This window comes from Tympanuchus pallidicinctus, unplaced genomic scaffold, assembly GCF_026119805.1.
Source record: "Tympanuchus pallidicinctus isolate F22 unplaced genomic scaffold, pur_lepc_1.0 scaffold34, whole genome shotgun sequence".
Classification (NCBI taxonomy): Eukaryota; Metazoa; Chordata; class Aves; order Galliformes; family Phasianidae; genus Tympanuchus; species Tympanuchus pallidicinctus.
In genome coordinates this window covers 57318-84702 of record NW_026294752.1, presented here as the reverse complement: position 1 = coordinate 84702, position 27385 = coordinate 57318, and the positions used below count along the sequence as shown (strand labels likewise).

Sequence of the window (27385 nt, the reverse complement as noted above, 5' to 3'; positions counted from 1 at the left end):
GTGACTGAAAATTCTAGCTTTGCCTTTGCTAACTCTGCCATTTCAGCTTATCTTGAATAAACCTGATGAGAGCAGTGGAATAATTAAACCTCCCAGAAAATTAACTGTTGTGGCAGTTTGTCTTGACATCATACTATAGAGATTGCAGTTTATTGTTTTAATGAAAAAAAAAATTACATTAAGTTCATCTGTGCCTTGAAATACTGAATGTAATTAAATGTGGAAAAGTACATTACAAGATTTCATCTGGGTACACAGGAGGCATTCACTGAGCACCTTCCATCTCTTCTTTCACCTTTCATTTCAACAAACACACATGAGAAAAAGTGGTTAACAACCACAAGCATGCATGGATGAGTCAGAGCACCACATCCTTAACAAGGAGAGGATAGCCCTACCATCTAGTTTCAGTCCCACTGGATATGACAGCATCATTGCAGTGGGATCACAGGCAGATTGACGTCTGTGACTGCACTGTTTGGAGACCCCTGTGCAGGGAGATAAAGTCAGCCTGGAGTGTTCTTTCTATATGTGTGCTGGTTTTACCTCATTTGTGGTTATTTTCCCTTCAGAAAACTGTGCTGAAGCAGTGAACTGAAGGCAGGAGTTGTCTGTGCCATGATGCCTTTGGAGGGCAGGCTTGACTTCCCTATTGATCATTTAACTACTTCCCTCCACTACTCTGCTACTGTGATCAGATCACAGTGAGAGAGCCTTAGCCTGCCCTTCCTCACTGCTTTCTGGTTCTATGAATGCCTCAGAAGTGTCCTTTCTAAACGTGGCTGACACTCACCTCCTTTTGCTAGCTATGGTCTGTTTCACCTTTCCTTCAGTATATTCCCTCCCTCTTGTCTTGAGAGCACTGAAAGAAAAGTGAAGAAATGAAAATGAGCAGTTTCCTTCCCTGAGAGTCAGTAGGATGTCTGGGGTTTGCAACAGTTAAGGCTATCAGAAAAGAGCTATTCTTTTGCCTTGAAGTTTGAATGTTCATCTCACAAGGTTATGCCAGAGTAAGCAGGTACACTTATGAATTACATCAACACAGAGGAAGCACACACCTGGACTTAAACTGAACGAGAAATGGATGTTGATGTTAATTTGTTGTAAATCTGAGTAATGATTTATTACTGTGTCCTTTATTTGTGAAAGTGAAAGCAGAGGTTGTTCAGAGAGCCAATCTGTAGTCATTAAAAAAAACAGTCAAGAAAACAAGGTATATGCAGCAATCCTTTCTCTTAACGAGTGTTAGATGTGACATTTAACACATGGAAATGTTTCAGGAACAATTTTACATTTTATTTCATGAATATCACTAGTTTTTATCTTTCATGGACTTTAACTTAGATGTAAATGTAATAGATGTGTTTCAAAGTATCTCAGACCATTCAAAAACAGACCTGATGCCTGTTTTCTGCTTTCATCTGTCCATTCAGCTCTTCTGTTGAAAAGTCATTAATACTGAATATTTAACAGACTGGACAAGAAAATGAAAACATTGATCAATACTCTTGTTTTCTCTCCCCAAAAAGTATGCAGTTTTCCTTCCTTGTGTTTGAATATAAGAACTTGAATAAGTTGTTCTCAGTGGATAGCAGAATGTTTCCTTTACTGCCTAAAAATGCTGACCTATGAAATCTTCTTAAAGCTTACACCTTGCGGGCACTCCTGCACCTGTTGAGCATCATACAGAACCACCAGTTCAGAATGTATTTATTATTCAAATACCCAATGGAATGAGGTTTTTTCCACTGGAAAACAACTACTGCTTTGAAGTGGAGAATACCACAATCCATCACATACTGCTCATCCTACTTAACCAAAAATCATATTCTGCAAACGTGCACTCAAATATAAAATATATATATTATAGATAAGTGTATTTATATGTTCTTCTCTCACGTTATTTATGTAGCATATCAAACACAGAATATATATGAGCAGCATTTTTCTAAGCATCTTTTTTCTTTTCCTTTTTTCAGACATTGCCATGGGACCTGTGGACGGTAAGACTGACATTTATCATTGTGAACTGGGATGTTTTTGTGCATCTGATAAAGAGTTTACAGACTGTAACGAGTACTTTAAAGTATATGAAGCCACCTGGGATCTATTAAAACAGGCAGAAAAAAAGAATCGCTGTTGCTTGGTCTGCAAAACCTAAATCATGTTTGAAATCTAGACTAACAAAATTCTTATATAGTTTTTAGGGTGTAGGACTGTATGCTAGCTACCTCTCTTAATTATCTGAAGACGTAGTTCCTTTAACCACTAGGATTTTAACCCAATGGAAAACTGTTTTTTCACAGTTTGGGAGTGAAGAGAGAATTTGACTTGTTCTTTTCATAGTTTGCATACAGTGGACTGGAGTTGCTGCTGCTTTAGGAAACTGCAGAAATACTTCCTTCCACCTCCTGGTGCCTCATCAAATACAATAATCTGCAGGAAGAAAACAGATAATTTTTGTGAGCTTTCTTTTGCCTTTGTGTCATGAAAATAGTTGGGTTGACTTGACAGAAAGCCTTAAGGACCCTTTTTTGACTTTTTGCAAACTCATGTAGCACAGAAATCTGTGGATGCTTCTCATGCATTCAGATTTGCAGCACTATCTTGTGAACATACAGCAGATGTGATGTGTATTAAGTGCTCATCTCTTTCTATTGGGATGGTTTAAAAGAAGTCTGAAGAAAAGAGTCATGTGTGCAGTCTAACCAAAATTTCAAGGTTGCCAAAATCTAGACCAGCTAAAATAACCCAGAAGTGTTTCAAATGTATAACTTTAAATTAATATTACATATCTCTGTCAATTTCTTCCTTTCACAGGTTTACTTATAGCTTACGTATAGTTTACTTATAGTTTACTTGACTACTTATAGTTAATATTATATATATATTCTACATTATAATTATTTTCCTATTTCCTCTAGTTAAAACCAAACAAGGAACTATAAAGCTTCACAGCTCAATATTTGAAGCTAAGGCTTCAACCTTTACAGTTTTTCTCATAATTTTGAATGCAGAATAGTTGTTGATCTTCCTTGCAGTATCTGTATTTCTTCAGAGTGGTGGTGTAGTTAGCTGGCTGTCTGGTTTGATCCCATAGTGTGTGTGAGGCTATAAATGCTTCTTCATGGCACAGTGATGGAGTATCAAAGCTGTCCACTGACACCACTGGTGTTGCCTCCTTCTTTCTTCACTGTCCAATGGAATGATTCCTCCTTTCTATTGAGGGTACCTGTGATAAAAAAGTCAGTGAGTCACAGGAAGGCAAGGTGTGATAAATCTTCAGTGTATCTGTAGAACTTCTTTTCTAATGTAGTCTGGTGGTTAGAAGGCTTAAATTCAGGAGTCTGTCTTTACCTTCACTGGAGGGGCAGGAAAGAACTCTTTGCTGCTTCCCTACGCCAGTTTGGTAACTGCTGCTAATTAGAGAACAGATAATTAATGAACTGCTGCTTGAGTAACAACAGCAACAAAAAATGTATTCTTGTTTTCTGTGTTTTAAATGTTTTTTTTCTATACAGACAACAAGTGAATTGGTGCAGCCGGTAAGCAAACTTCCACCCAACATTGCAACTGCTCTATATGCATGCTTTAATCAATGTGATTTAATATATAGTTTTTTGTTCTATCAGTGCTGCTCTTCTAGATTGCAATCTACTGCCTCCAAATGTTGCAAGCCACATAGCTTTTCCTTTAACTGCTTAATTTAGTCACTTTCATTCTTTAGATTAAAATTGCTCTAGTAAAATATAAATCTTGTGTTTTCTCATCAAGTCCGCCTTTATCTTTTTCATCTTGTGTTTTTTCTTTGCTTTTCTGTCTGCTTAAAGCCTGATTCTTCAAAAAGTCTTTCCCTGTGTAACCTGGTCATGGAGGAAATCCCAAACAGTGGGTCATCAGAAGATGTTAACAGATCCCAAACTGATCTAGGTTCACTCAACTGGGGCCTAGATGTTAGCACACCCAGTGTCAGCCAGAAAATTACTACAGGTGGTTCTTTGCTTTTCCCTGGGGCAGAGCAAACCTCAAGCGAATCCATGGGTACTCTACCTGCTAGTGTTTGGCCTGCTGTAGGTCAGCAGGAGGATGCTGCACCAGGGTCTGCTTCAGAAAATGAAAACCAGAGGACTTCGCTGGAGCACCTGTTGGATGCTAAGAATGTCCCATGGGAAGATGTGGCAAACAGTCAGCGTTTAGAGAACATAACTGGTTTTGAGACACCCGTCCTGGGAACCGATAGCTTACTGGATAAACCCCTCCCATGTGATGTGCAAAAGGAAGAGGAAAAGCATGAGGAAGAAGAATCTCTGTGGGCAGGTGTCAAGCCAAGTGAAAAGGTAGAGAATGGAGCTGTTAACTACACAGAGGTAGAAGGTACAGAGGAAATGGAAGAGCGAGGTGGTGATATGGAAGGAAATAATGAGGCAGAGCTTCCTAAATGCTTAGCTAAGGCAGAGTGTGAAACTTCAGAAGTCAGCACTGAGGTAGAGTTGGAAGTGAGCAGTGGGGAAGCTGGAAGAGCTAGTGTTGATAATCTAGAAATCCCTAGGGAAAAAGAATTCAAAGGAGTAAATGTCATTGAGGAGACAAATTCAGAAAAACCATTACTGAGCACAGGGTTGGAAGATGGGAACAAAGTAGTAGTGGACAGCAGTAAAACTACAGAAAGCACTGGCAATGAACCTGAGAGAGTCTTTGCTATCTGGAATCAGGACCATGAAACAATATTTGAGGATGGCCTAAACCAAGCTGACAATGTTACTGGACAGAATACATCCACAGAGGGTATAAATGTGATGGTCACTGACCACGCAGAAAAGAACCATACAAATACTGGGAACATTCTTTGCGATGCTGAATTATTCACTGCAGAAGAGTCTGGTAAAGAAGCTGAAGACAGTAGCATCAGCATTCTCCCAAATGGTAGTGCTACCAATGAAAGTCAAGCTGCTGCTGACAAAGAGTGCCCACAAGAATTGATGCCCAAAACACCTCATGCTGCTAGCACAATCTGTGGTAATCCTTGCCTAGATAATAGAGAAGACCAAATGACAGGTAGGGCAGCAGCAGCAGCCACTGAAGAGCATCCTCATAGCAGTGGTGTTCCTGAAACCTTGGAAACAGACCCCTGGCTGGCAAACTGGGATCCAACAGTTACTAACGATTCCTGGGGGTTTTCTAATATGTCAGATGGCCAAGCCAATGGACTGGACAATTGGCCCTTTTTCCCCAAGCAGCAAGACTCAGAGGAAGGTAACATGGAAAATGCTTGGTTAGGCATTAGTGATAAGTGGTCTACACAGGACCTGGGAGGGACTGATAACATCTGGGGAGAAGTAAGTGTAAGCACAAGCAATAAAATTCAGGAGGAACCAATAAAACAAGGTTTGCCTGGGGAGCAGGCAAGTGTTGGCAATGCTGGATTTAGCAATGAGATAGTTAGACCCTTGGCTCTGTTTCAAATGGGAAATTCCCGAAATGCTAGCACCGAGAGTTCAACTAGTCCTAAAGACAATGAGACCAACAACTCAGATTTATCTGAAGATGAAATTGCTAACCGGAGATATGGATTGTTGTACCAAGAAATTGAGGCTGATAAAGAAGAGGTACCTACCCCAGTGTGTAGCCTAGTCTAGACAAAGAGTTCCTTAGGTCATGCATAACCTTGTCGTTTAAAACCAATCCATCTGTGTGTTTCCTGCTACCCCTCCTAAGCCCTTGCAATTCTTGTTCAAAAAATTGTCACGCAACTGTGTAGTGTGGTGCCCTTCAGCCGTGTAATGAAGCAGGCTGACAAAAATGCATCTCAAAAAGGTGAATGAAGCTTCACACTGTGAAGGCACACGGTGTCTCACAGCTTTTGTACTTTATATGTATAATTTTAAATGCATCTCCAGTCTTTTTTCTTTTTATAAAAATACTTAAGCCGCTCCGCTTTTTTATTCGTTTTGGTGTTCTCTTTAAGCCTGTGAAATCTGTTATTGAATAGCACTGTCATCAAGTATCTTTCTGCCTTGCCCTTCCTTTTGTTATTTATTTATTTTGTTTTATGTCTGGCCTGTTTTTATTTTGCAAATAGGAATGTTTTATCCATGTTCTCGTTTAGTAAACAAACGATAACTTGTTCTGATCTTCACTTCTACTTAGGCATCCAGCACGGCATTTAATGGATTTGCACAGGTAAGAAACAAGCAAGTTTTGAGAGGTTTTTTTTTCTTTTTTGTTGGGAAGAGGTTAAGACTGGCTGCCCAGTTTTGAGAACTCTGTTCTGCAGACCAGATGCACAATAATGTCATGCTGACACAAATCCTGAACTTGTCTGCCCTCAAAAAGTCTTCCTGGATGTTCCTAAAAGGTTGCTAATGTTCTTGGCCCTCTTGGCCTAACTGAATTTAATTGGAAAACTCCCACTAGCTTAGCAGGACTGTCTTATTTACTATGTGAAAGAACTGGCTTAGTATTTTTGTTACTCTCATTTTGGGATTTTTCTAACAATCAAAATCCTGTAAAGCATGGCTTCCTCATAGCTTTCACACCTGTTCAGTGACTCTATGTATTCATGTATTTGTGAAATGAGTTTTATTTGGTTCTGCAATTTTGTTTTAGAGGACGTTTTAGTCTGGGAATTAAATCTGAACTGTTTATTTACTGCTGTCATAATGCTGAGAATCTGCACAAGGCACTGCAGCAGCGCAGTACACGTTTATGCTCTCAAATACCAGGGTCCCCATCCCAAGTGATAATGCAGATAATGTGGGGCCTTCTTAAATTCCAGCAGCCTTTCAGAGACTGGCTTACCCACAGCATGCTCTGCACACCATTTTTGAGATTTGCACACAAAAAAAGCTGGGTGTCTGCAAGGCTGAAAATGAGTCTTTAGTGCTTGTTGATTTTGCTACAGGCCTTTTACATTAGTAAAGTATTCAGACACAAGGGCTAAAATATAAAGCTGCCACCACTTTCTCTAAGGGAAAGTGTTCACCTGGGAGTGAAACAAAAATCTGATCCTTCCCACCCTCACAGTAGGAACAAACAAAAGCATCTTCCAAATGAATTGTTTCTGAATAAGACGTTGGAAAATCTGTTCTCAGCTTCTGTGCCTTATGAATGCATATAAAGCTTCACATCTCTACTTAGCAGTATATGCACTATTCAAATAAAAGCCCAGAATCCAGAGGATGTGTAAGTAACTTAGAGCTGGTGCACTCCCCATGCACGTGCAGTCTGGCAAAATAAAACTCTGGCATTTGCTGTTTAGAACTGCAGTGTGCCTGAAGCAAAGTCCTTGCAATTTGCTTGTATTCAGCGAAGGATTCTTCACTGATTTGAATAACTTAAAACATTTTAGAATCGTGGAACTCGTTTGAAAAAAGAAGGTCTTTAATGTTGATATTCATACCTATTTAGATTATCGTTTTTCCATCTGAGCTCAGTTACTGATGGTTATGCCTGAGTAAGCCATAAAAAATCAGGTCTTTACTAGATACATCCCATGTCGTTGTTTTTATTTTCTATATGTAGGATACGGCAGCATTTACAGCGCAGTCAAATGAGAATGTGACAGAGACTCTGGTAAGTGGTGGATTTTGCTTCCTTTCTAAATGTGTTAAAAAAAAAGGGTACTGTTTTATTCTTTGTAGAAAAGTGCTTGCTCCTTCGTACAAAAACATGGGTGTTTTCCATCCTCTAATTCATTAAATCTTGACCTGAAAGAATAGGTGGGTATACCATTGAGCTGTAAACCTTTACTTTCTGAAAGTCTTTCACAAGGATAGCACTGCAAAAAAGGAAAAACAGGATGCCCTAGATAGTTTCAATTTTTAAGGAACAGTCAGTTTGCTTATTTATTGCACTTAAGAAGCAGCAAGAATGAGTACTGTGGTCCAGTGTACAGCAAGGAAGTGCTCACGTGTAATGTCGGTATGCATACCTCTAATATTACTGCAGCTTTATCTATCTTCCACATTTTAGTAGGTACCATCTTTGAAGGGGTGGGAGTATTGTTGAAAGTGATCATACTTTGGTGGTTTCTTAGTTCCTCTTGCTGTCCTCAGTTAGCCTGAATTAAGGATATGGAGTGGCAGCACTGCTGGGTGAACGCTGCCGTCACTGAAGAGCAGAAGAGTGATACTATTTTTTAATGAGACTTCGGTTACTGAATACTGTGAGAGCATTTTGAGTATTTTTATTTGTAGTTCAAATGTGGCAAGTAGTCTAAAGACTGCTTGTCCATAAGTGACTCAAAGCACATCAGTGCAATCTGCATTGTAACATGTTACCTCTGATTTTAAGCCTCAAAGTTTCTTCCAGTATTAAGCCCCAGGAAACTCATTAGCCATCTTTCCTGGGATAAATCTGTCTTTTGTTTCTCATTACAATCATGTTTTTTCTTTGTGAAATTCCATGGAACTGGTATTGTCACACAAGACAGACTTCTGCACAGTGTGGTATAATATAATGAATGTTTCTTTATTCTTTGCCAAATCCTGAAGGTGGTGCTTAGGCAGACTTCTCTATGCCTCATTAAAAATAAGCCTGCTAAAGAAATATATGAGGAAAGAATTGAAAGGTTATGTTTTGTTTTGGTGGTGGGTTTTTCTGTTTGATTTTGTTTTGTTGTTGTTTTCTGAAAAATATCAGGGAGAAGATTTTAGTATTTTTAAGAATTTCATGGAAGATGTCTCTTTATTACAGAAGACCATCTAACCAGCTGCATCTTATCAACTGCAAAGCAGCTGGATAGCTTTTGAGGTTCATATTATGCTGAGCAATTTGTTCATGGCAAATTAATCTACTGGGGTTATTTTATCTGGTTGAGTCAGCCATCTTTATAAATGGAATACGCTGAGCACAGCTTGCAGCTCTCTCCTTTAGTTGTGCATGTGTTTGCAAGTTTTTGCCCCGAGCAGAAATAGTACTTTTGCTGGGAGCTATTTTGCTACGGGACCAAACATCTTGCGGGACTGATGGTGTTTACTACATACACTTCCTAAAGAATAAGCATAGGCCTGAATGTTAGAGGGTGGGAATTCCAGAAGCATGGCTGATAAATGTAGGTGATTTTTTGTAGGTGATTGAGATCTCAGGATGAAATAAGCATTAAAAAGAAACTAGGGATGACTTTTTTTTACTCAGAAGGTGGTGAGGTACTGGAACAGGCTGCCCAGAGAAGCTCTGAATGCCTCTGGGTCCTGAACATCCTGATCTAATGGGTGGTCCATAGCAGGGGGATTAGAACTGGATGGTCTTTAAGGTTCCTTCCAATTCAAACCATTCTATAATACTATGATTTTCATTGTCAGAATTCATGCAGTTACTACTTGCCTATGTGAAAACAGTCTGCAAAATGTTTCTTACTTTCAACAGAGAAGGGATCTTTTTGTCTGAGAACTAATGGAATTAGGGGGATAGGGGATAATTCTAAAAAATCATATTTGAAATCATAATTTGGGACACTCCTCACTTTGCCCTCACTTTCCAGAGCATTTCTGAGCAAACTGATTACTTCTCCCCCATTTCTGCTGCTGCTTTCAGTAACTCAGGAAGCTAGCACTCCCTTTCCTTGCAAGGGAGGGATGTAGGACTGACTTAGTTTATGTACAGGACACTGAGAATGAAGATGCTCTGTAGATGTTAATTAGTAATGTAAGGCTGTCCTCTTCCTGGCAAAGCCATTGGCACTGAGTCTGCTAGGAGTGCAGCAGCACTGTAATGCCAGGCAGAGCTCCCATTCCCTTTTTCCCTCCCCACCATCATGTGCTCCTCAACAAATTTTCCACTGTTTACTTAAAAATCAATAAAACAAAAGACTGAGGCTGAAGAAGCTCCACCTGGGGAACTCAGGGTCGAGGAAACCCCTGCTGCTGCTGTTGTGGAAAAGGAGGCCATCCCTGCTGAGCCAGATGAGCCAACAGAACAGGCTGTGGTGAGTGATCTGTCCCCCATGTCCATCTCCCAGCCTCATCTGAGCCATCTCTCATCACAGTAAATGTGCCTGCTGTATTTCAGCCATCCTCTCCGTCCCTCATTATGGCTGGTTTTGTCAGCATCCAGCTGTGTCACAGCATGCCTCTCCAGCAACATTTGCTCCTGTTGGTCCCAAAATGTCATTGCTTTTAAGACTGGCATTTTAGCTGGAAGTTCACCTGAATGGTCTTACAGGCAGTCAGAGGTCAGTGAAGAGCATCAACAAAAGGCTTATCAGATATGCAGATAAATAGCATTGCATGGATCTTTCTGTGGAGCTGATTGTGTTTCACATTCCTGCTAGGGGCAATGGCTCAGGCACCGCAAGCCTGACTGCGACATCTATTAACAGAGGGGAACAGCATTAGGAAAGCATACAGACAGAAGCGAGGAGTGGCTTGGAAATGGTCTGAAGCTCTACTCAACCCGTGTCAGGTTGGTTGTTTGCTGGTGGTGTTGGACCAGTGCAAAAGCCACTCATGATACCACACAAACTGTCTTCAGCAGAAGGCTCTGGAGCACAGCTGTAGTTTAAAGAACTTCTCAAAGACAGATAGATGAGTTTGCCTGGATACTTCCAACTGTGTCACTGGATTAAAAACTGGTATCAAATGTGAATCAGGCTTTTCCCCTATGAGTGTTTTCTTTTGAGTTGGTATAAATCACTGTAATAACTTGTCAACTCTATAGTAAAGCAAACAATGAAACTGTCTATCTGAAGCACATTGTTCCAACAGACTGTTGTCAGAAATCCTTCACGGCTAGACAGAGTACATTTGTTGGTTTGGAATAAAGAAGAAAGAAAGGATGGTGAGTAGAGAAAGGATGGGACATCAGTCATTGGTCAGGAGGTCTCTTCTGGTACTCACTCTACTGAGTGGCAGTAAATAAAGTGAAGAACGGATATCAAAGAAGCTTAAAAGGTTGTTTCTGTATGGTTTGAGTCTGTTTTTTCTGCAAGGATTTAATGAAGGAAAGAAAAATTGTGATGGAAATATTTTTTTCTAAAAGAAAGCTGATTCCTTTTCTTGTACTAAGACAGAGTTCTAAAATCTTCAGTGTCTGAGGTGCTAATTAGATGGCAGGCTGGGGTGCAGCACCACTCATCCTGTCTGGTCCTGTCACTCACTGTGTCACTGGCCCTGTCCTGTGACCCCTTTTGCTGCCTGACCATCACTGAGGCATTCTCAGTCCATGTTCTTTCATGCTCCAAATGGCTGCAGAGCTATTGGGAGCAGGGAGAGAAAGACAGTGTGAGAGATGGGCAAGTCAGTGGCAATCCAGGAAGAAGATCATAGGCGTTAAATAGAAGTTAGGCAGTTCTGACTAGGTTTATTTTCATTTTTTTGTTAGCTTTAGAATACAAAGTTGTCTTTACCAATTTGGAAGAGATGTCTAGGAAAATAAGCTCAGTGTTGATTTCTTAAAAATTCAGAAGTAGAATTATTCTTCATTTGGCTCTGAGGGGCTATTATTTCAGGAATTGCTTTCCAGGACTTGCAAAGGAGAGTCCTGAACATCAGGATTAACAGCAACTGTGATCAAAGCTAAGGAAATTTCACTGAGTTGCAAAATAGGCAAGCATGTCATTTCTCAGCAGCAGTTCAGCATTCATTCACTTTACGAGTGATGAGTTACTTAAAAGTGGAGTGGTGAAATATTAATATCTTTCTGATAGGAATCCTTTATTGATTTTAGTAATTTCAAGTCTGTGGTGACAGCCCCTAATCAGCACAATTGTTCTGTGGTGAATTTACTGTCAAACCACATTCATTCGTAGAATGTATGGCATTCATTAGCCGTTGCAGGAGCTTTGAGTAAATTTTCTGATAGGGCTTTCATTTAAACTGAGGAGAGGATAGGCCAGAGAATAGGGTACAATTCCCTGCTCAGGAGTTTTGGGTTCTGTTATTTACAGTTTCATAATCTGCCTGAAGTGTATTGCCAAACACTTCATTCCAAGGGCTCATCTTAATTGCTGCATGGAATCTTATTACATGTTCTTGTCTTGATCCATCGGTGTCACAGAACAAATAAAATTTCTATTAGATGCTGACAACCATTGATTCTTATTTTGGTTGCAGGGAACAAAATTTTTCACAGTTAAAGGAACAGAATCACCACGTGCACCAGAAAAGCTGAAGTGAACCATGGTAAAAAGTCCTTGCATGGACTTTTGCCCACAGAAACTGTTTTGTTTCCTTATTTCCATAGTATATAAAATCCAAAGGATGCAGTCTAAAAGATGCAGTTTATTAACCACTGATTGATTTCAGTTTCAAATAATAACATCCCTCTCACCACATCAATTTTTCACAGTCAGGCAAAGATGACAGGTGTACAGAACAAAGAGAAATCATAGGAAGTCTTGTTATTTCGTTCTCCTGTCTGTGAAATATTGCACCCAGAGTTCACAGCATTACTCAGAGATCAGCTTTTTTGACTTCCAGTATGCTCATTGGTTTGGAAAGAACCTTTTTGTGCTTTGGGTCTGATTCTTGCCTGGATTTTAATATTTTCTCATTAAATCAGTCAGGCACTCAGCTAAACACAGTGATTTTCAAAGCTGTGTGTAGGCACATATGAAACTACAGCTGGAAGCTCTCTCAGACACTGAACAATGACAGAGGCCAAGAAAGAGCCTTCAGCTTAGAGATGTCTAATTATGGTTGAATCCCACCGTAGGTACAATCCATGGCACCCAAATTGCAGATAATATAATCTGGGAGAGCAGTTTTAAAATGTTCAGATCTAGAAGAGTGATCAGCTGTGTCTGAAAGCTGAGCATGGAGCCAAGCACAGGTATAGCGTTGGAGTATGAGGCCACTTAAAGATAAAATATTTCTTTCAAAAATGGGAGAGAACTGATGTAGAATAGTGTTCTGTTCTAAGTCAGCAGAAGCAGATTGCACTCTGTTTGTGGAATTGCAGCATTACTTAGGCATTATTTCAGTAATCCTATTTACTTACGTTTACGCCTCATGTGGCATAAAAATAAGAATTGCACTACCGTGCTTCCCTTCTAAAAGTCGGTCATCCTTACCATCCCAACTCCTAACTAATCAAAAGATCAGTGCTGCTAATTTTACTAATACAAAATAATCCTTAAGAAGTAAAGCCAACTCTCCTTACCTTTCTCTTTCCCCCAAAAATCTGCTTCCAGTGATGCTTGAAAAGAGCCCTCATTTAAAAGTACATGTATGAATGCATCAAATTTTGTAAAGAGGCCCAAGCTGTAAGCTTGGTTGATGGAATTCTTATGGGAGAGAGTTTCCAGGTTACTGATAAGAGAAGGGTAGGGACAAACACATTCCTGACATAGAACAGTGCTTGTTTCTGAAGGCAAATTGACTTCTAAATGCAGCTTATTGAAGAAATTCAGCACTTTTTAATATTGAAAGTCAGAAAAGGGTTTGTGTACCAACTTGCCATTGCCATTAGACACATAGCTTTTATGAGGCAATAGAAATATTTGTTTACATCTCCCGTTAAAAAAAAAAAAAAAGAGCAATATGCTGTAGCAAGCATGCATGCTTTGCTAGAGTAAGAAATAATTATATTTTGCAGTTGAAGCTCGTGGGATTTTTTTCTGTTTAAGACCCTCTACAGTCTCTTTTAAAATTAATGTAAAAATCAGGTCTTCACAGCACGGTTTGGCAGCTTGAAAGAAGAATTAATCCTATATATATGAAAGAAAAGGTTATGTAACACTGCAATTTTAACAGGGTAAAGCTATGAGGGGTTTCCATGGTAACACTGCTGTCAGCAAATGCTTTGCTCTGGCATCTGGACATGTCTGGGTCTTATGAGGTGACTGCAGGAAGATTAGATTAGAAAACACATGAGTGATGTGAAGTTTGGCTATAACTCAGCATCCTTCTATTAAACAAAATAACATGCAAGCATTTCAGATGAAACTTGTAGGAATTTTGGTGTGGCAGGTGTGTGGAGGCAGTGAGTTGGAGACTGAGCACTTGAGGCCTGATCACAATTGCTAAAGATGGCAATCTGATCTACCTGCACTCAAATAGATTTGCATGACTTGACTTCACCCTAACAGGGCTTTTGAAAAACCTGACATATGCATGTTGGCACAGCAGCCTCAACATTTATTAGAGAAAGAGATTTCTATAAGGGGGCTTAGATTTACTTTTCCTTTGAAAAGCATCTTTAGAAATATCCTGCAATCTGCAGGAAGCCAAGACTGAACAGAAGAGAAAAGCACTTCTAAGTGTTCCAAACGAGACATGAATTACAGCCATTTTGACTGTTTGTTGACCTAAACTAGACCTGAACCTCTTGATCTAGGCTGAGCAATAGCCAAAACTGAATCCAAGCTCAAGCAGAAGGGACGTTGCTGACTGAATCCCAAAATGCTGCAGTAGAATTGGAAACCAGCGAGGGCACAACTGTGCCACAGAATTTAGGAGATTGTACGTTTTTTCCTCTTCCAAAACCTGGAACTCATGCAGTTTTACAGCTTCTGTAGAAAAGGACCTTGTGTTAGATATCATCTGTGCTACAAAAGTGCTGTTTGGGGTGAGCCCATTACTGTTCAGAGCAATTGATCCCTTGAACATCTTCGTGGGTGCCAGATTTAGAAAGCCACTGACACATGTCTAATGTTTTAAATGTCAGGCACCCAGTGCATGTACAACTGAGTATGGACCTAGAGAAAAGTGATTCTGCAGAAACTGATGAACCTTGTGACCCACCTCTTTGAACAATCCCCTTAAATGTGTTTCAGCCCAACGTGTGTGGAAGAAGTGTTTTAGAAAGTTTTCCTGGAAACTGGTGAGTTACAGGGGCAGCAGCAGGTTATGATGGAAACATTCTGAGTCTTGGGTGGGAGAAATTTGAGGTAGCTGGAAAAAAACTGTAAGGTCAGCAGTGTTCTGGATTGTTGCTTAATAAAAAAATTCATCCAGTTTGCTGCTATTATGAGAATACTGATAGCAAAAGTAAATAAAATTGACATTAGCACTTCCAGTGTGGTGATCATTATATAATTAACAGGCTTTATTTCTCGTGGATTTTTGCTGTGTTCTTGTTTTGTTCTGTTTTTATCTTATAGCTACTTTTATTTCAGATATATAGCAGCGAGAATCTTTCCACTCACTCTGTATTATCCCATTTAGTTCCCACCATTCATTTCATTGCATCCCATACATGCCATTCTTCCACTAAGCTTGATTAATGCCAATTTCTCTGCAGTCATTCCCTCAGCATGAGTAAGATGATGACCATATTTCCTCTTTATACAGGAGAGTATCGGGGCAGGGGATAAGGAGACAACTGGAATTGCTGAGAAAGAGAGCGAGGTACATATGAACAGCCTCAGGAATATGGTTTTGCCTTAATATCTTCAAGAGGAGCATGGCAAAAATATATATATGTTATTTGCATGTTATCAATATGCAGACAATACAATATGACTGTGACCCAGCTGTGGTACCAGAACATTTCTCATTCACTGCAAGACCTACCTTAGAAACTGCCTGTTGCAGCAGTACAGACTGATAAATATTTTGGGACAGAAAACAATACAGATCCATGAACAGAAAGTGGCATAATGCTGTTTCAATTGATATTTGTGGTAAAGAGAGAATATGCTGCGTAGATTCACAGTAGCTTTTACATTTTCCTTGAATTTGTTTGTCTAGCCTTCCTCTAAACATCTCTAAAAAAAGAAAAGGAATTTTGATTCATCATTTGTTTCTCCTAGCACAGCTGAAAATAATCATGCTACAAGTTCATTTTCTAAAATACAAATCTGGCATTGAATTGGGTAAATGACAAAGCAACTGAAAAACTCGGTGACATACTTAATTTCTCTTTAGGTGGGCATGTTGAAATCTAAGGGTTGTATGGTTGTGTTTTGCTTATGTAAAGCAAGACACTATGAATCCTTTTGTACAGAATTGAAACTGTAATGTTTTCAAGTGGGCATGGAGAGCAGCACAGGAAGAAGAGCTACATATTAAACGCAGGAAGAGAAGTAGGGAATGAGAAAGAAATTGTTACTCCTCATTGATAATTGCTTAGAATCTGTATCAAAGAGCTGACCAACTGTTTGATTATGTTATTTCTCTTAGTGCCACAACATATACAAACAGATTATAAACTGTGTTCTGCTCGTTTTGGTTTCATGGTAGGCTCAGCTGTCCAAGCTTGGGTTTGTTACACTGATGTAAACAGGCATCAGCCCTTCTGCAATCCGGGATATGTCCATGCTCTGTGGCTACCCAGGGTACCCCGTGTTGCAGGGAAGTAAGATTTGCAGCCAGCAGCTGTCCCTGCTGGGCAGCATGGCTGAGCCAGGATGAGGTCCCACTGCCATGGGCTGCTTTCTTGCTGTGACCCGTAGCCCTACCTCACTGGTGCCGTACTCCTCAACAGCCTGCTGTGTAGAAGCCAGGGGAATTATACTAAATAGAATTTACAGGATGGGAGAGGTAGATCAAACCCAGTTTCTATAGCTACAGGTGTTGATGTGCTGCAAATGAGTTGCACTGCTTCTCTAGCATTGTTTTATCACTACCAAGTCTGGGCCAAGGAACGCCTTGCTAACCCCTGAGCACAAAGGCTAAGCCTTTGAAATGCATCTTTCCTCTGCTTTCCAAACAACGTGCCCTCACAAAGTAACTTTTATCTGGTAAGTTAAACCTGTTTAGAGGGGCAGTATTACTGAATGCAGAAGAGATGCTGTCAGGGATCAAGCTGTTTGCTAAGATGATATCCTGGTTCCAGTGGAGGACTGTCCTTCTGATGCAACGTTCGTAAGCAGTTCTTCAGTATTACTCCAAAAGCCTTCCAAGACTTTTCAAGCAATTGGTGTGCTCACTAAAGCATGATAATTAGTTCTTGATCTTATATTAGATGGCTTAGCTATAATTATGACTAACTGTCATAAAAATTACCCAGTCTTTTTCTAAATCAAGCCGTGGAGCAAGATCTTCAGCTCTGGAACACAGGGAGAGCTCAGTGAGCTCCTCCCAGACCTCCAACTGCAGACTTGGTAGCTCTCCTCCTCTTCATGGCCTCACTCTTGCTGCTGCTGAATCTGTGGCATTGCACTGAGCTGACAGTGGTGTTAATTAGAGGATAATCCAACCAGCTGCATCCTGGGTAAAGAAGCATTCACTTTTACTGCAACTAAAAGTCGTGTGGCTCTTTTATCACGGCCTTCATTATAGTGGATGACCCTCGTTTCTTCTTCTGCGTGGCTGTGCAAATTTCAGTAACACTTCTGTAGATAGCTAGTTTAGGATACTCTTAGTCTGTGTAATGTTACAGAAAACAGGTTCTCAAAACGAAGACAGGAAATACCTGCAAGCACGTGGCCCGCTGTACCTGGGTGTGGGATTCTTGCTGTTCTGATTTCAGTGGAATTGAGCCTCCCTCTTTTTAGTTTAGTTTTTTTTTCTTCTTCTTAATCAAAGATATTTGATACTAATAGTGAGATTCATTCAGCACTAGGACACATGCTTTTGTAAAAGTCATTTTTTAATTACCTATCTTGCTTTGGTTTGGATTTCTAAGACACAGGAAATACCCAGTTCTGCATATGTGAATGCGTTGTACATGCAGTGAGTTACGGCTACAGCTGTTGAGAGCATCACCCTTTCAGTGCTGACTGTTTGAGAGCTGACTCATGTAAATTACAATTCTCCTCTGCAGTAAAAGAAAATTGGCCATACAAATCCAATAAGTAGAAAACAAATGTTGATCCTAATCACAACAGACAGCAAGATCAATTTCTGCAGCATGCTGTTAGAAGCACATGTTATAAAATCAATCTGATATGCATTCTGTTCCCCTTCTTTCATACTGGTCTCTTCCAAGGCTTTCACATCCACCATTTATTTGAATACTAGCCTGGGTCAAGATTGCTAAATTGGTAATACTCTGTGAGACAGATTTGCATGCCTTACAAGTCACAGGAGAAATTGTCAACATTCATCCATGTCTTTTGATATTACTTCTGTTTGTGACAGAGCATCCTTCCCTAGCAGAATTTTTAGTTGAAGCTAAAATTTCTCCAGTGATTGCTGCAAAACACTGGAGTATTTTCTGCTTTCAAGGACTGCAGAAGAATTTATTTATCACATCAGATAATATCAGTCACTAGGGGTAGATATAGCTAAAACAAAATGACTGAAGAATGATCGTGAACAAATGCAGGCAGTTCAAGTTGAGCTCAGATAGCTGCATTAGTCTCATTCATAGGTGGAAAATCAAACTAGAAAACAGAGCATCAGGCTGTTAGCTGAATTTCTGCTAAACTTAGCTTGACATTGGTACCTAGAAAATAGCTTTTCTTTAGTGTTAAAAACTTCCTGAAGTAAATTGAATTGACAGAACGTGGGTTTTTTATTTACCTTCACCATCCAAGCCTTAGGATTAATCTACAATAAACTCAAGTATATCACTGTAAACAAATACCAGTGTATACCAACACAAATGTTAGGGTGATACATAAATTGTCTCTGCTGGAGGAAGGATTTAACAATGGCCTTTAGGAAGGTACTCTTCTATCCACCTTTCAATAACTGAAATAAAATGCATACTGACTTTTCAACACAGACTAATGACGAATTATTCAGTCATATCAAATCTGCTTGGGTCTTTATTTACGTTTCTTTCTTTTTTTAAATTGGCCTAGCTATAGGCTAACATTTTCTAATACCTGATGACATCTGAATATTTCTAACCTTTATCTAGCTGTAGAGTAATATTTGCTTCAGCTAATATAGCCCAAGTTGCACATCTCTGTTCAAAAGGAGTCTAACTAAGGCAATGCTCTTGAAGGCAGTCCAGGTCTAGAGATTGGAGACAGCAGCTGGAGAAGACTTGTAGCCTGTTCCTAAGATCAGACTTCATGTAGCACAGTGGACCTCGGGACAGTTTGCCAAGCTTCAACTCACCTTGAACCTGCAGGGAATTTCTCACACCGAACAGCTTGGAGGCAAATCAGCCCTGAGAATGCAGTCCCATAACTGTTACAGAGAGCAGTGGATGGAGCCCGTTGTGAGAAAGAAGAGACAATGAAAACACATGAGCCTTGAGAAATTTTTCCTGCACTAGCAATGCCCATCTGAAACTCTACTGCGTGTTCACAGGAAGGTTTTGTAAATGTCCCTCTCCTGCCTGTAAATCAGCTTTGTTGTGCAAGCCTACCCCTGTGCTCCCTACATGGTGCTTCAGGTATAGGATGGCAGCTTCCAGTGCTGCTTTCCCCCTTGGGTCAGGAGAAACCCCAGTGAAACCAAAGCCAGGGGCCGGCAGCAACTAAGGAGATCACAGAATACAGGATATCTCCAGCTGATATTCACAGCTCGTGTCCTGAAAGGTTTCTCCTTTTATTCTGCAGGTGGTGAGTGCTGCAGATGGGGCGGTGGCAGCGGAAGACAGTGTGGTGGTGGCAGCAGGAGCTGGTGAGGGTGCTGCTCCCACTGAACAGGAGGCTGCTGCTGAAGGTGACAAACCTCAGGGAGAAGAAAAGGAGGGTGATGTTTCTCAGGTACCTCATGTTGTTGTGTGGGGGAGCATTAGAGGAATCCAGCCAGGTCCAGCAGCTCCCAGTACAGGCAAGGCTGATGCAGCTCCATGCCCCCAGGGTCCAACAAGCAGTGAGGATGAGCATGTATTCTCAGATGATGCACACACAGAGCACACACAGACATGATATTTGTGCATACACAGACAGCCGTGGAAGTCATAGACAGGCACACAGGGTTCTCACACAAACACAAGCATTACCAGAAGCCTCATGATGTTCTCCTCTCTGGCTGAGCAGGGTAGAGATCTACTAGTGAGAATATATATATTTGTATATATATGCTGATGTCGCTCAAGTCCGCTCACCTGAATGTCTCCAGTGGCTGGCACCTGGATCTCTCATGTAGCTGGCAGATGGGCACACAGGCCTCCAATCCATGATCTGACCCTAGTGCACACACGGGCAAGAACAAAAGACAGCCCTCACCCTGGAAAAGAATTAGCAAGCAACTTAATGAGAAGATAGGACAGACCACACTCATCAGGTGCAGGACGTGGCCAGATATTCATTTGAACTATCCACTACTTACATGCAAGCAGCCCATTTATGCTGTTATCTGTGCCTTTGTTGTCCCACACTTGTTCCTCCCCAAATCACCTCAATCCACCCACTGCTTTTGGTTTCTCCCTTAAACATCCCATAGTAAGTCTTGTACAGTAGTGTGTCCCATGGCTCTAGGCAACAATTTCCCTCAGTCCTGAAGGTGCTCTAGTGTATGATGGATTTCACACCTGGACACTGGGACAGCCCTGAAAGAGGTCCAGGTCACTTCTGCTTTTGCACCTTGTGTTCCTCTAAGCTCTTAGAACTTTTACTTTTCTGCACAATTATTGTTCTCTGTCTTGATGCAAGAATCCGACCTTCAGCAGAAGTAAAGAAACATGTTTTTCATCTTGAAATAAAGTACGAAATACTCTTGTGGTGCTTTTGTTGTATTTTATTTCTTTTCCTAGGAAAAGGTCAGCAGCATCCCTTCAGTCGTAATAGAGCCAGCATCGAACAATGAAGGGGAAGGAGAAGAACATGATGTGATCATGAACGAGTCCAAAGATGCTGCAGCAGAGATGGGCACTCAGGGCACTGACAGTGAAACTTCCCAAGTTGGAAGTGAGCAGAAACCAGCTGAAGAAATCCAGACTGCACCTTCTCGAGATCAGCCTTCATCAGCAGGAGACACAGCTTCTGACATGCCACCGGGCTTTCTCTTTAAGGTCTGCTTGTTTGTTTTTCTTTTAGACATCTTTTCACATCTAGCTTCTGTGGATGTGTCTGAAAATTGAGTCATGACGATGGTTTCTTGAGGCCAAAGGACGCCTAGTTTCACAGCCATATGTTTGCATGCGTGTACACTCACCCAACCTTAGGTTGTTTTTTCTCCATACATGAATTTTGAGAAATGTATTTTCTGCATTTGGATTTTGTTGGTTACATCCCTCTGTAGCTGTAAGAATCATTAGAGGTCTCCTTTCATCTCGACAAATCAGTACTGACAGTGAATCTTTTAAGTAAAATTCCACTGCCAGCAATTTAGACAGCAATATCATACGATCATTTGCTACCAATACCAAAAAGGCATTTTTCTGGCCTGAGAATCTGTAGAGGAAGTTCCAGCCCTATTGAAATCTATGGGACTTCAACAATCCTCTGTAATGAAGTTGAAGTGTCATTTTATGTCCTTAGTATTACTATACTTACAAACAGGGTATTCAGACAGAAAAGTTTAATGAAGCTTGTGGGAAATCCTCTCCTTGGCTAGTAAGACCCACAGAGATTCCTGGTTCACAAGGTTCTTTTCACTTCAGAATCGATGAGCGGGAGAAATGCTCCTCGAGGATAGATGAACTTTATATGCTTCCTACTATAATTTGCATACTTCAGACTAATTAGTCCCATGGCAGTCCATAAATATGCCATTCTTTCTGATCCAGTTTCATTGGTTGAGATTTTCAGCAAACAGTGAGAATAACGTTAAGGTTACAGTGACTGGTATTGTGCAGTTTTGGTGCAGCCCTGCTGCCACAGTTCATCTTCTGTTTTTTGTCACGCTTCCTTGAGTCAAACATAAATAAAAAGTGGCAGAATATATGACTGCCATCTGGTTCTCGATGCTGTGTTATTTCATTATTGCAGAGTTACCATGGAACTGTGTGTGCCTTTGAGAAAACTAGGATAGTATCTCTCTACAGGAGGAAGAGCTATTTAGTTACACTGATCTGTTCACGACAGTGTACTAACTCCACAAATGTTTTAATAATCACCTCTTTGAAAGAGAGATATTTTTGGCATTCCTATCTGCCAGTAAATGGGAGTTCTTTCCAGGACAAACAGGAGTTATGGTTCCCATTATTAACTTCTTTTATCTTATATTGAAACTGGTGTTGTACCCTCGCTCTAATTTCCAGGGATGTTTACACCAATAATAGTATCTAGCAGACAGCATAAGCAAGGGTCTGAAATAACATTTCCTGTGATTCTTTTCCAAGCTTATTAGCAAAATCCTGCCATCCCTCTCCCCAGGTCTAGTAATGATAGTAGGAAATGAAAGCAACTTCCTTGCACGGTAGGAATAATGTAACAGGACTTGTCCAAAAGGCAGCACCTGTGGGATTCTGCAACCTTGGGAAAGGATGTTTGGTTTCTTTCAGTAGTTTCAGGAAGATTTACTGAAGCTGTACCTGTTTCATAAGCTATAAGTAGAAACTTTGATGTGAACATTAACAACTTGAATGTACGTATTTATGGCCATATATTTCCATAAAGAAACAAGTGAAAGAGTACATTTTTTCTTTTTTCACAATGTCTCTGTTTTGATCATTTCTATATATTTGGTACTTCCTTTAGGTTGAAGTTCTGCATGATTTTGAGGCAGCTAACAGTGATGAGCTTAATTTAAAACGAGGGGATATTGTACTAGTAATTCCTTCTGAGACCACAGCTGATCAGGTAACAACATGATTATTTATTTCTTTTGTTAATGTTTCCCTTTGTCTCGGTCTTCTTCTCACTGCTTATAGTTAATTTGAAATGTTGATTCAAAACTTCTTTACTGTTAGAAAACACCAACATTCTTATTTTGCCCTTTTACTTGATTTAATTTGTGACCAAACAGCACAGTTAACTAAGCTAAAGTCCCAGGTATGTACTGCCAACAGGATCCAACTTCAGTACATTTTTCTAGGCACTTTTATGTTACTTTGTAGTGAGTTTTATACAGGCTTACATACATATGTAGGCTTAATACAGAAGATGGCTTACAAATTGTGCATCCTTCTATCATTTTGTTGTAACACTGGGTCAGAATTAATCGTATATTCCCCACATGTTCAGTTTTACATGGAGATCTGGAGAAATATACATTTGCCCAGAGAGAGCACTGAGACTGCGCACAAACAGTTCTGTCCTGCAGCCAAATGGCACAGAGGTGTTCCTACATGTCCTGTGTGCCTCTTGGAACCTGAGCCTCACACAGCAGTGCTCTTGAGCTGCACCAGCAACCACTTTGTCTTTGATGCAAGAACCCAACAGCTCAATGTCATTTAAGATACTTTATTTTGTTTTAACAGCGTGTTTCAGGTTGATTTTTAAACAACTTAATTCCACATGCTATATTGATTTGCAGTCAAGTGAATTAATTTTTGACTACTCCTTTAAGACCGCCTTGTACAATTAGTAAGAGCCACTTCGTGGCTGCAGTGGCAGCAAGTGTTGATGAAAAATATCCCAGTGAACAAGGGGCTGGGAGGCTGGGGTCTGAATCCTGCACAGTGAGATAGCAGGTGCTCTGCTCTGAACGAAGAGCATTTCTTAAAATATGCCCAGACACTGTCTAGTGCATATTTGGAGAGCCAGAAACTGTTCATTATCTAAGCTGAACTCTCTCTTAATACAAGAGACAAGTAATTGTTTTGGTTTTTGATTCCTTTTTATTACTGTTTCTGAATAAAAGATTATTTTTATTTTCCTTTTCACTAGGACACTTCATTATTTTTGTAGGGACAGATTCTCTTATTCAAACTGTGCTGCGTGACACCTCTTGGGCTGCTCAACTGATTTTATTGTCAGTATTTGCAGAACCTACTTTAAGGATATAAAAACAGGTTGTCTTCAGTTATTTTTTCTTATAATGTTTTGTATTAAATATATATAACCTTTACTTGGTGAATCCATTGATTATTTTTCTCTTGTGGTGTGCATCCAAAAAGCCCATTAGCATTAATTGGAGTAAATCGTGTGCAGTGATGGAGAAAATAAAGCTCCATGTATTCGTGTTGCTGAGATCATTCTGCTCACATCTTTATTACTCAGTGCATATTTGCCCTTTGTGTTTAACATCACCATAAAACTTAATTTTTCTCTTTTACCAGATACTTTGCTGATTTACAGAGAGTATTTGATCTTGGTTCTTTTTTTGTCCTGCAAAACTGATCTGTCTAAAAACCATCATTCTGATATGGCTGGTGCTGTCAGCCTGTGCTCCCTGTTCAAAGCCAACCAATCCCACCCAGTGACTTCAATTTTTTTCCATAATTATTGAGTTGAAGTTATTATCCATTAAAACTTCAGTCCTGAGTAGAATCTACTCTGTCCATAGTAGAAAACTTCAGTTCCTCTGTCTCAGGTTTTCCAAAAGGTGAGCTTCAAAAACGTGCTGCCAGTTACTCCATCTCTTTTTGCACTTTCAGTAGAATAATAATGAATCAGCATTAGAAATTCCCTGTTAATCATCACTTTACTCTGACTCCTGTTCTTAAAAGGAACAAAGCACAGAGTCATTTGGTGAGATGAAAACAGGCTGATCACTGCAAAAAATACTGAATGGATTTTATTCCAGGTGAAATGGATAGCACTCAAGAGAACCCAATACTTTCCAATAAGAAATCTTCCTTTTGATTGATGGTGCTGCTGAGGGTTTGGATTGCAGTGTTGCATGTCAAGATCTGGCTTAGGCTAAAGTTTCCAAGAATTTTTGAAGAAGGTAGTTGAATATCAACTGACTTTTAGTTTCTAGAAATTATGATGGCAGAGAAAACAAGAACTGTTATTTCTTCTGACTGTCAGTACAGGAATGAGAGAGAAGAACTCTCAGAAAAAAAAAAATAATCAGATGAAAACATTGATTTTTTTCCCCTCATCTGAGGCATTCTGTAACGATTCTAGCACACTGCTATGCTCTTACTGTGTAAGTATCCCAATACTGCTGTGAGAACTTTGAAAACATCTCCACACGCATTTGCACAAATGCAGATTTGCTGTGACACTGGATGACTCCAGAGGCTGATTATCCAATTTTCAGTTCAGTTGGAGGTTAGGTGGGTTAAAGGCCATCTAATGTGCTCACAGTCTCACAAAACCATGGCAGAACAGAGAAAACAGTCTGTGCAAAATCAGAGTATGCTGTGTAACAAATCACCACTTCTTTTAGCCGTATGGCTCTAAAACTTCTCTGAGCTTGGAGTATGTACAAAGAAATGGGAGAGAGCTGACACTGAGGATGCTCTGTCTTTTCTCTTTCAGGAGGCTGGCTGGTTGACAGGCATTAAGGAATCTGAGTGGCTTCAGTACAGAGATGCAAACAGTTATAAAGGACTTTTCCCAGAGAACTTCACACGCCACCTGGAATAGTTCTTCTCACAGGCACACGAATGTGGTTTGAAGCTCGGTCAGTGGGTTCTTCACCTCTTTGAAACACAGGAGCCCACTTTTTTTGTAGTTCAGGCTGTTAATGGTTTACAGATTGGTGCCAGACAAAGATTGCTGAAGCATATCAAAATGAGCATGAGTGCAAACAGTTAAGCTAGCAACTTCTGAAGCAGTGCGTGAAAAAAAAAATCAAATAAAAACAGAAATGTCCTTTATTTGTTCACATGTACGTGGCAACAGGTTTGTTTGTGCTTTGTCAGAGCTATGGTGATCCTGTATTTGGTCTTTTCCCATGAAATCCAAAATTAGCCTCCTTGATACCAAAACCTTAACTTCTCTGCACTAAGTGTATTGTATTGAGTTGCACTGCAGAAAATTTAATTAGTAATCCTGTAGTAATGAGGTCAAACTATTATAAGTTTCATGTGTTTAAAAAAGATAATTAACTGCTGCAACGTTTTTCAGTGTTACTTTTGGACATGCATAGTATATACACACAGGAACTTGGATGTGTATATATAAGTGCATATGGGTATATATGCATTTTAACAATTTCATGGTAGTTCTTTGACTGTGTAGTGTCATCGGTACATGCATTGCTCTCTCACTGTCTGGCATTACAGGAAACAGTTTTGTTCCAAAGCAAAACTAGCTGCTCCATTGCCAAAACACTGAACAGTATCCGTGTTAGTAATGTGAATTTTTCATTCTGAGATGATGAATAACATCATTTTCAAAGCTGCTAAACCTTTGAGAAGGCATGGCTCGGTTTCCTCTTCCAGCTGCAGTAGTTACAGTGAGATAATCTGGAAGGGGAACTGTTATGATGCTCATCTATAGTTTTTTATTTAATTGGCTGAATAAAAAAAAAAAAAAAAAAACACAACAAAATTAATCTCTGAGAAATAAACATATTTTCACAATAAGTATTTATGCAGCGTACCTTCACAAATCCTTTTAAATTAAGATATATAATGTATCCTGTATCAAAAAGTCATCTGTAACTTACGTTTTCCAGTGCTGTGTCATTACAAATAAACCTTTGATCCAAAGATGTTTCATCTGTGATGCTTTTGAAGTTTTGTCACAATGAATTTCACATGGTTCATGTGTTCTATTAGGAAATCTAATTTTAATTTAATGCCTCTTTTCCCAAAGAAATACAGCACACAACTGGTGCACCATCTAAACTCTTGCTTTCAACCTCGAGATTCCAACAGGTCTGATTCCCAGCTCAGCACATCTCCTGGCTGCTCCTCCTGGAAATGGGCTCTGGCCACCAGCAGCAACAAGGGAACTTGTCTGTGCCCAGCTGTCACTCAGACTGCGACCTCTTATTTGTTTCTTGCTCGTCCATTCATCTTGTGTGAAAAGAAAATTCTCCATCGGTCTGCTCTGCTCTGTTTGCTGATGCATGGAAGCTACAACCATTTAGGAACACCCACATTTTCCTGGCAGTTCAGTTATTTTTTGTGATATTTTGGTTGTGAGCTTTTTTTTTTGTGCGTAGTTCTTTCTAGTCTAATTTGTCAGACTTCAGTTGAAGAAACAGAATTTCATTGTTCCTCTGAAAGAGGAGGGAAGTTGCTTTCTTGGTATTTACTGAATCCAGGAGTTTTCAAGAGGAATTTTGATGGTGGAGAAGTGGAGTGGCTCGACTGCGGTAGCTGGGATTTTGGCTTTAAAATGTTACAGTGAGCAACTGGAGTCTCAGGGTGATGTGGAGAGCTCTTTGGTTTTCTTTTCAAACCTTTAACAGGCTTGGAAATCGATAGTGATTCAGGACCAAGAATTTCTCCAGGGGAACAACTTTTCATTTGTTTCTGACATTACAGTAAATTGCAGACTCCGGTGCACCCTGTTGTCATAATGACCTGTTAAACCTCATGTATGGTGCAACTCTGATAACCTCCAGGCCACAGTTTCCTGCTTACCTAGATCTCAACATTTGCTTTTCAGCAATAGCTGTTCTACAGATCACTGCAGATGACCCACAAGGAGCCTCCATTTCCCTGTGCAATCTGCACAGTCACTTCTCGATCAAGCAGGTCTGTCATTACAGCCATATTGCTAAAGAAGCAGAGAATGGTGTGAGATCCCCAAGGAATCTCTTTATCCAGTGATATCTGTGTGCTGTTATCTTTGTGCCCTCTTCTTGCTAGAAGTACCCAAGTCGAATTTAACACTCTTGACCTTGATACTCCTAAAACCTTGGTA

At 40.1% G+C, this 27385-nt stretch overlaps 1 protein-coding gene across 2 annotated transcripts in view; it reads left to right on the top strand.

Moving 5' to 3' along the window:
- The window catches only part of AMPH (amphiphysin), a 103102-nt gene extending 77000 nt beyond the window's left edge, over positions 1-26102 (top strand). The window contains exons 13-22 of one of the 2 annotated variants that reach the window (XM_052698970.1): positions 1980-2003; positions 3522-3545; positions 6148-6180; positions 7522-7572; positions 9809-9925; positions 15231-15287; positions 19340-19489; positions 20482-20739; positions 22370-22471; positions 25043-26102. In XM_052698970.1, the coding sequence (XP_052554930.1) occupies positions 1980-2003; positions 3522-3545; positions 6148-6180; positions 7522-7572; positions 9809-9925; positions 15231-15287; positions 19340-19489; positions 20482-20739; positions 22370-22471; positions 25043-25150 (924 nt within the window). In that variant the 3' untranslated portion in view covers positions 25151-26102. The remainder of the gene's footprint in view (positions 1-1979; positions 2004-3521; positions 3546-6147; positions 6181-7521; positions 7573-9808; positions 9926-15230; positions 15288-19339; positions 19490-20481; positions 20740-22369; positions 22472-25042) is intronic. The other variant, XM_052698971.1, reaches the window with a different exon arrangement.
- Positions 26103-27385: the final 1283 nt, after the last annotated feature.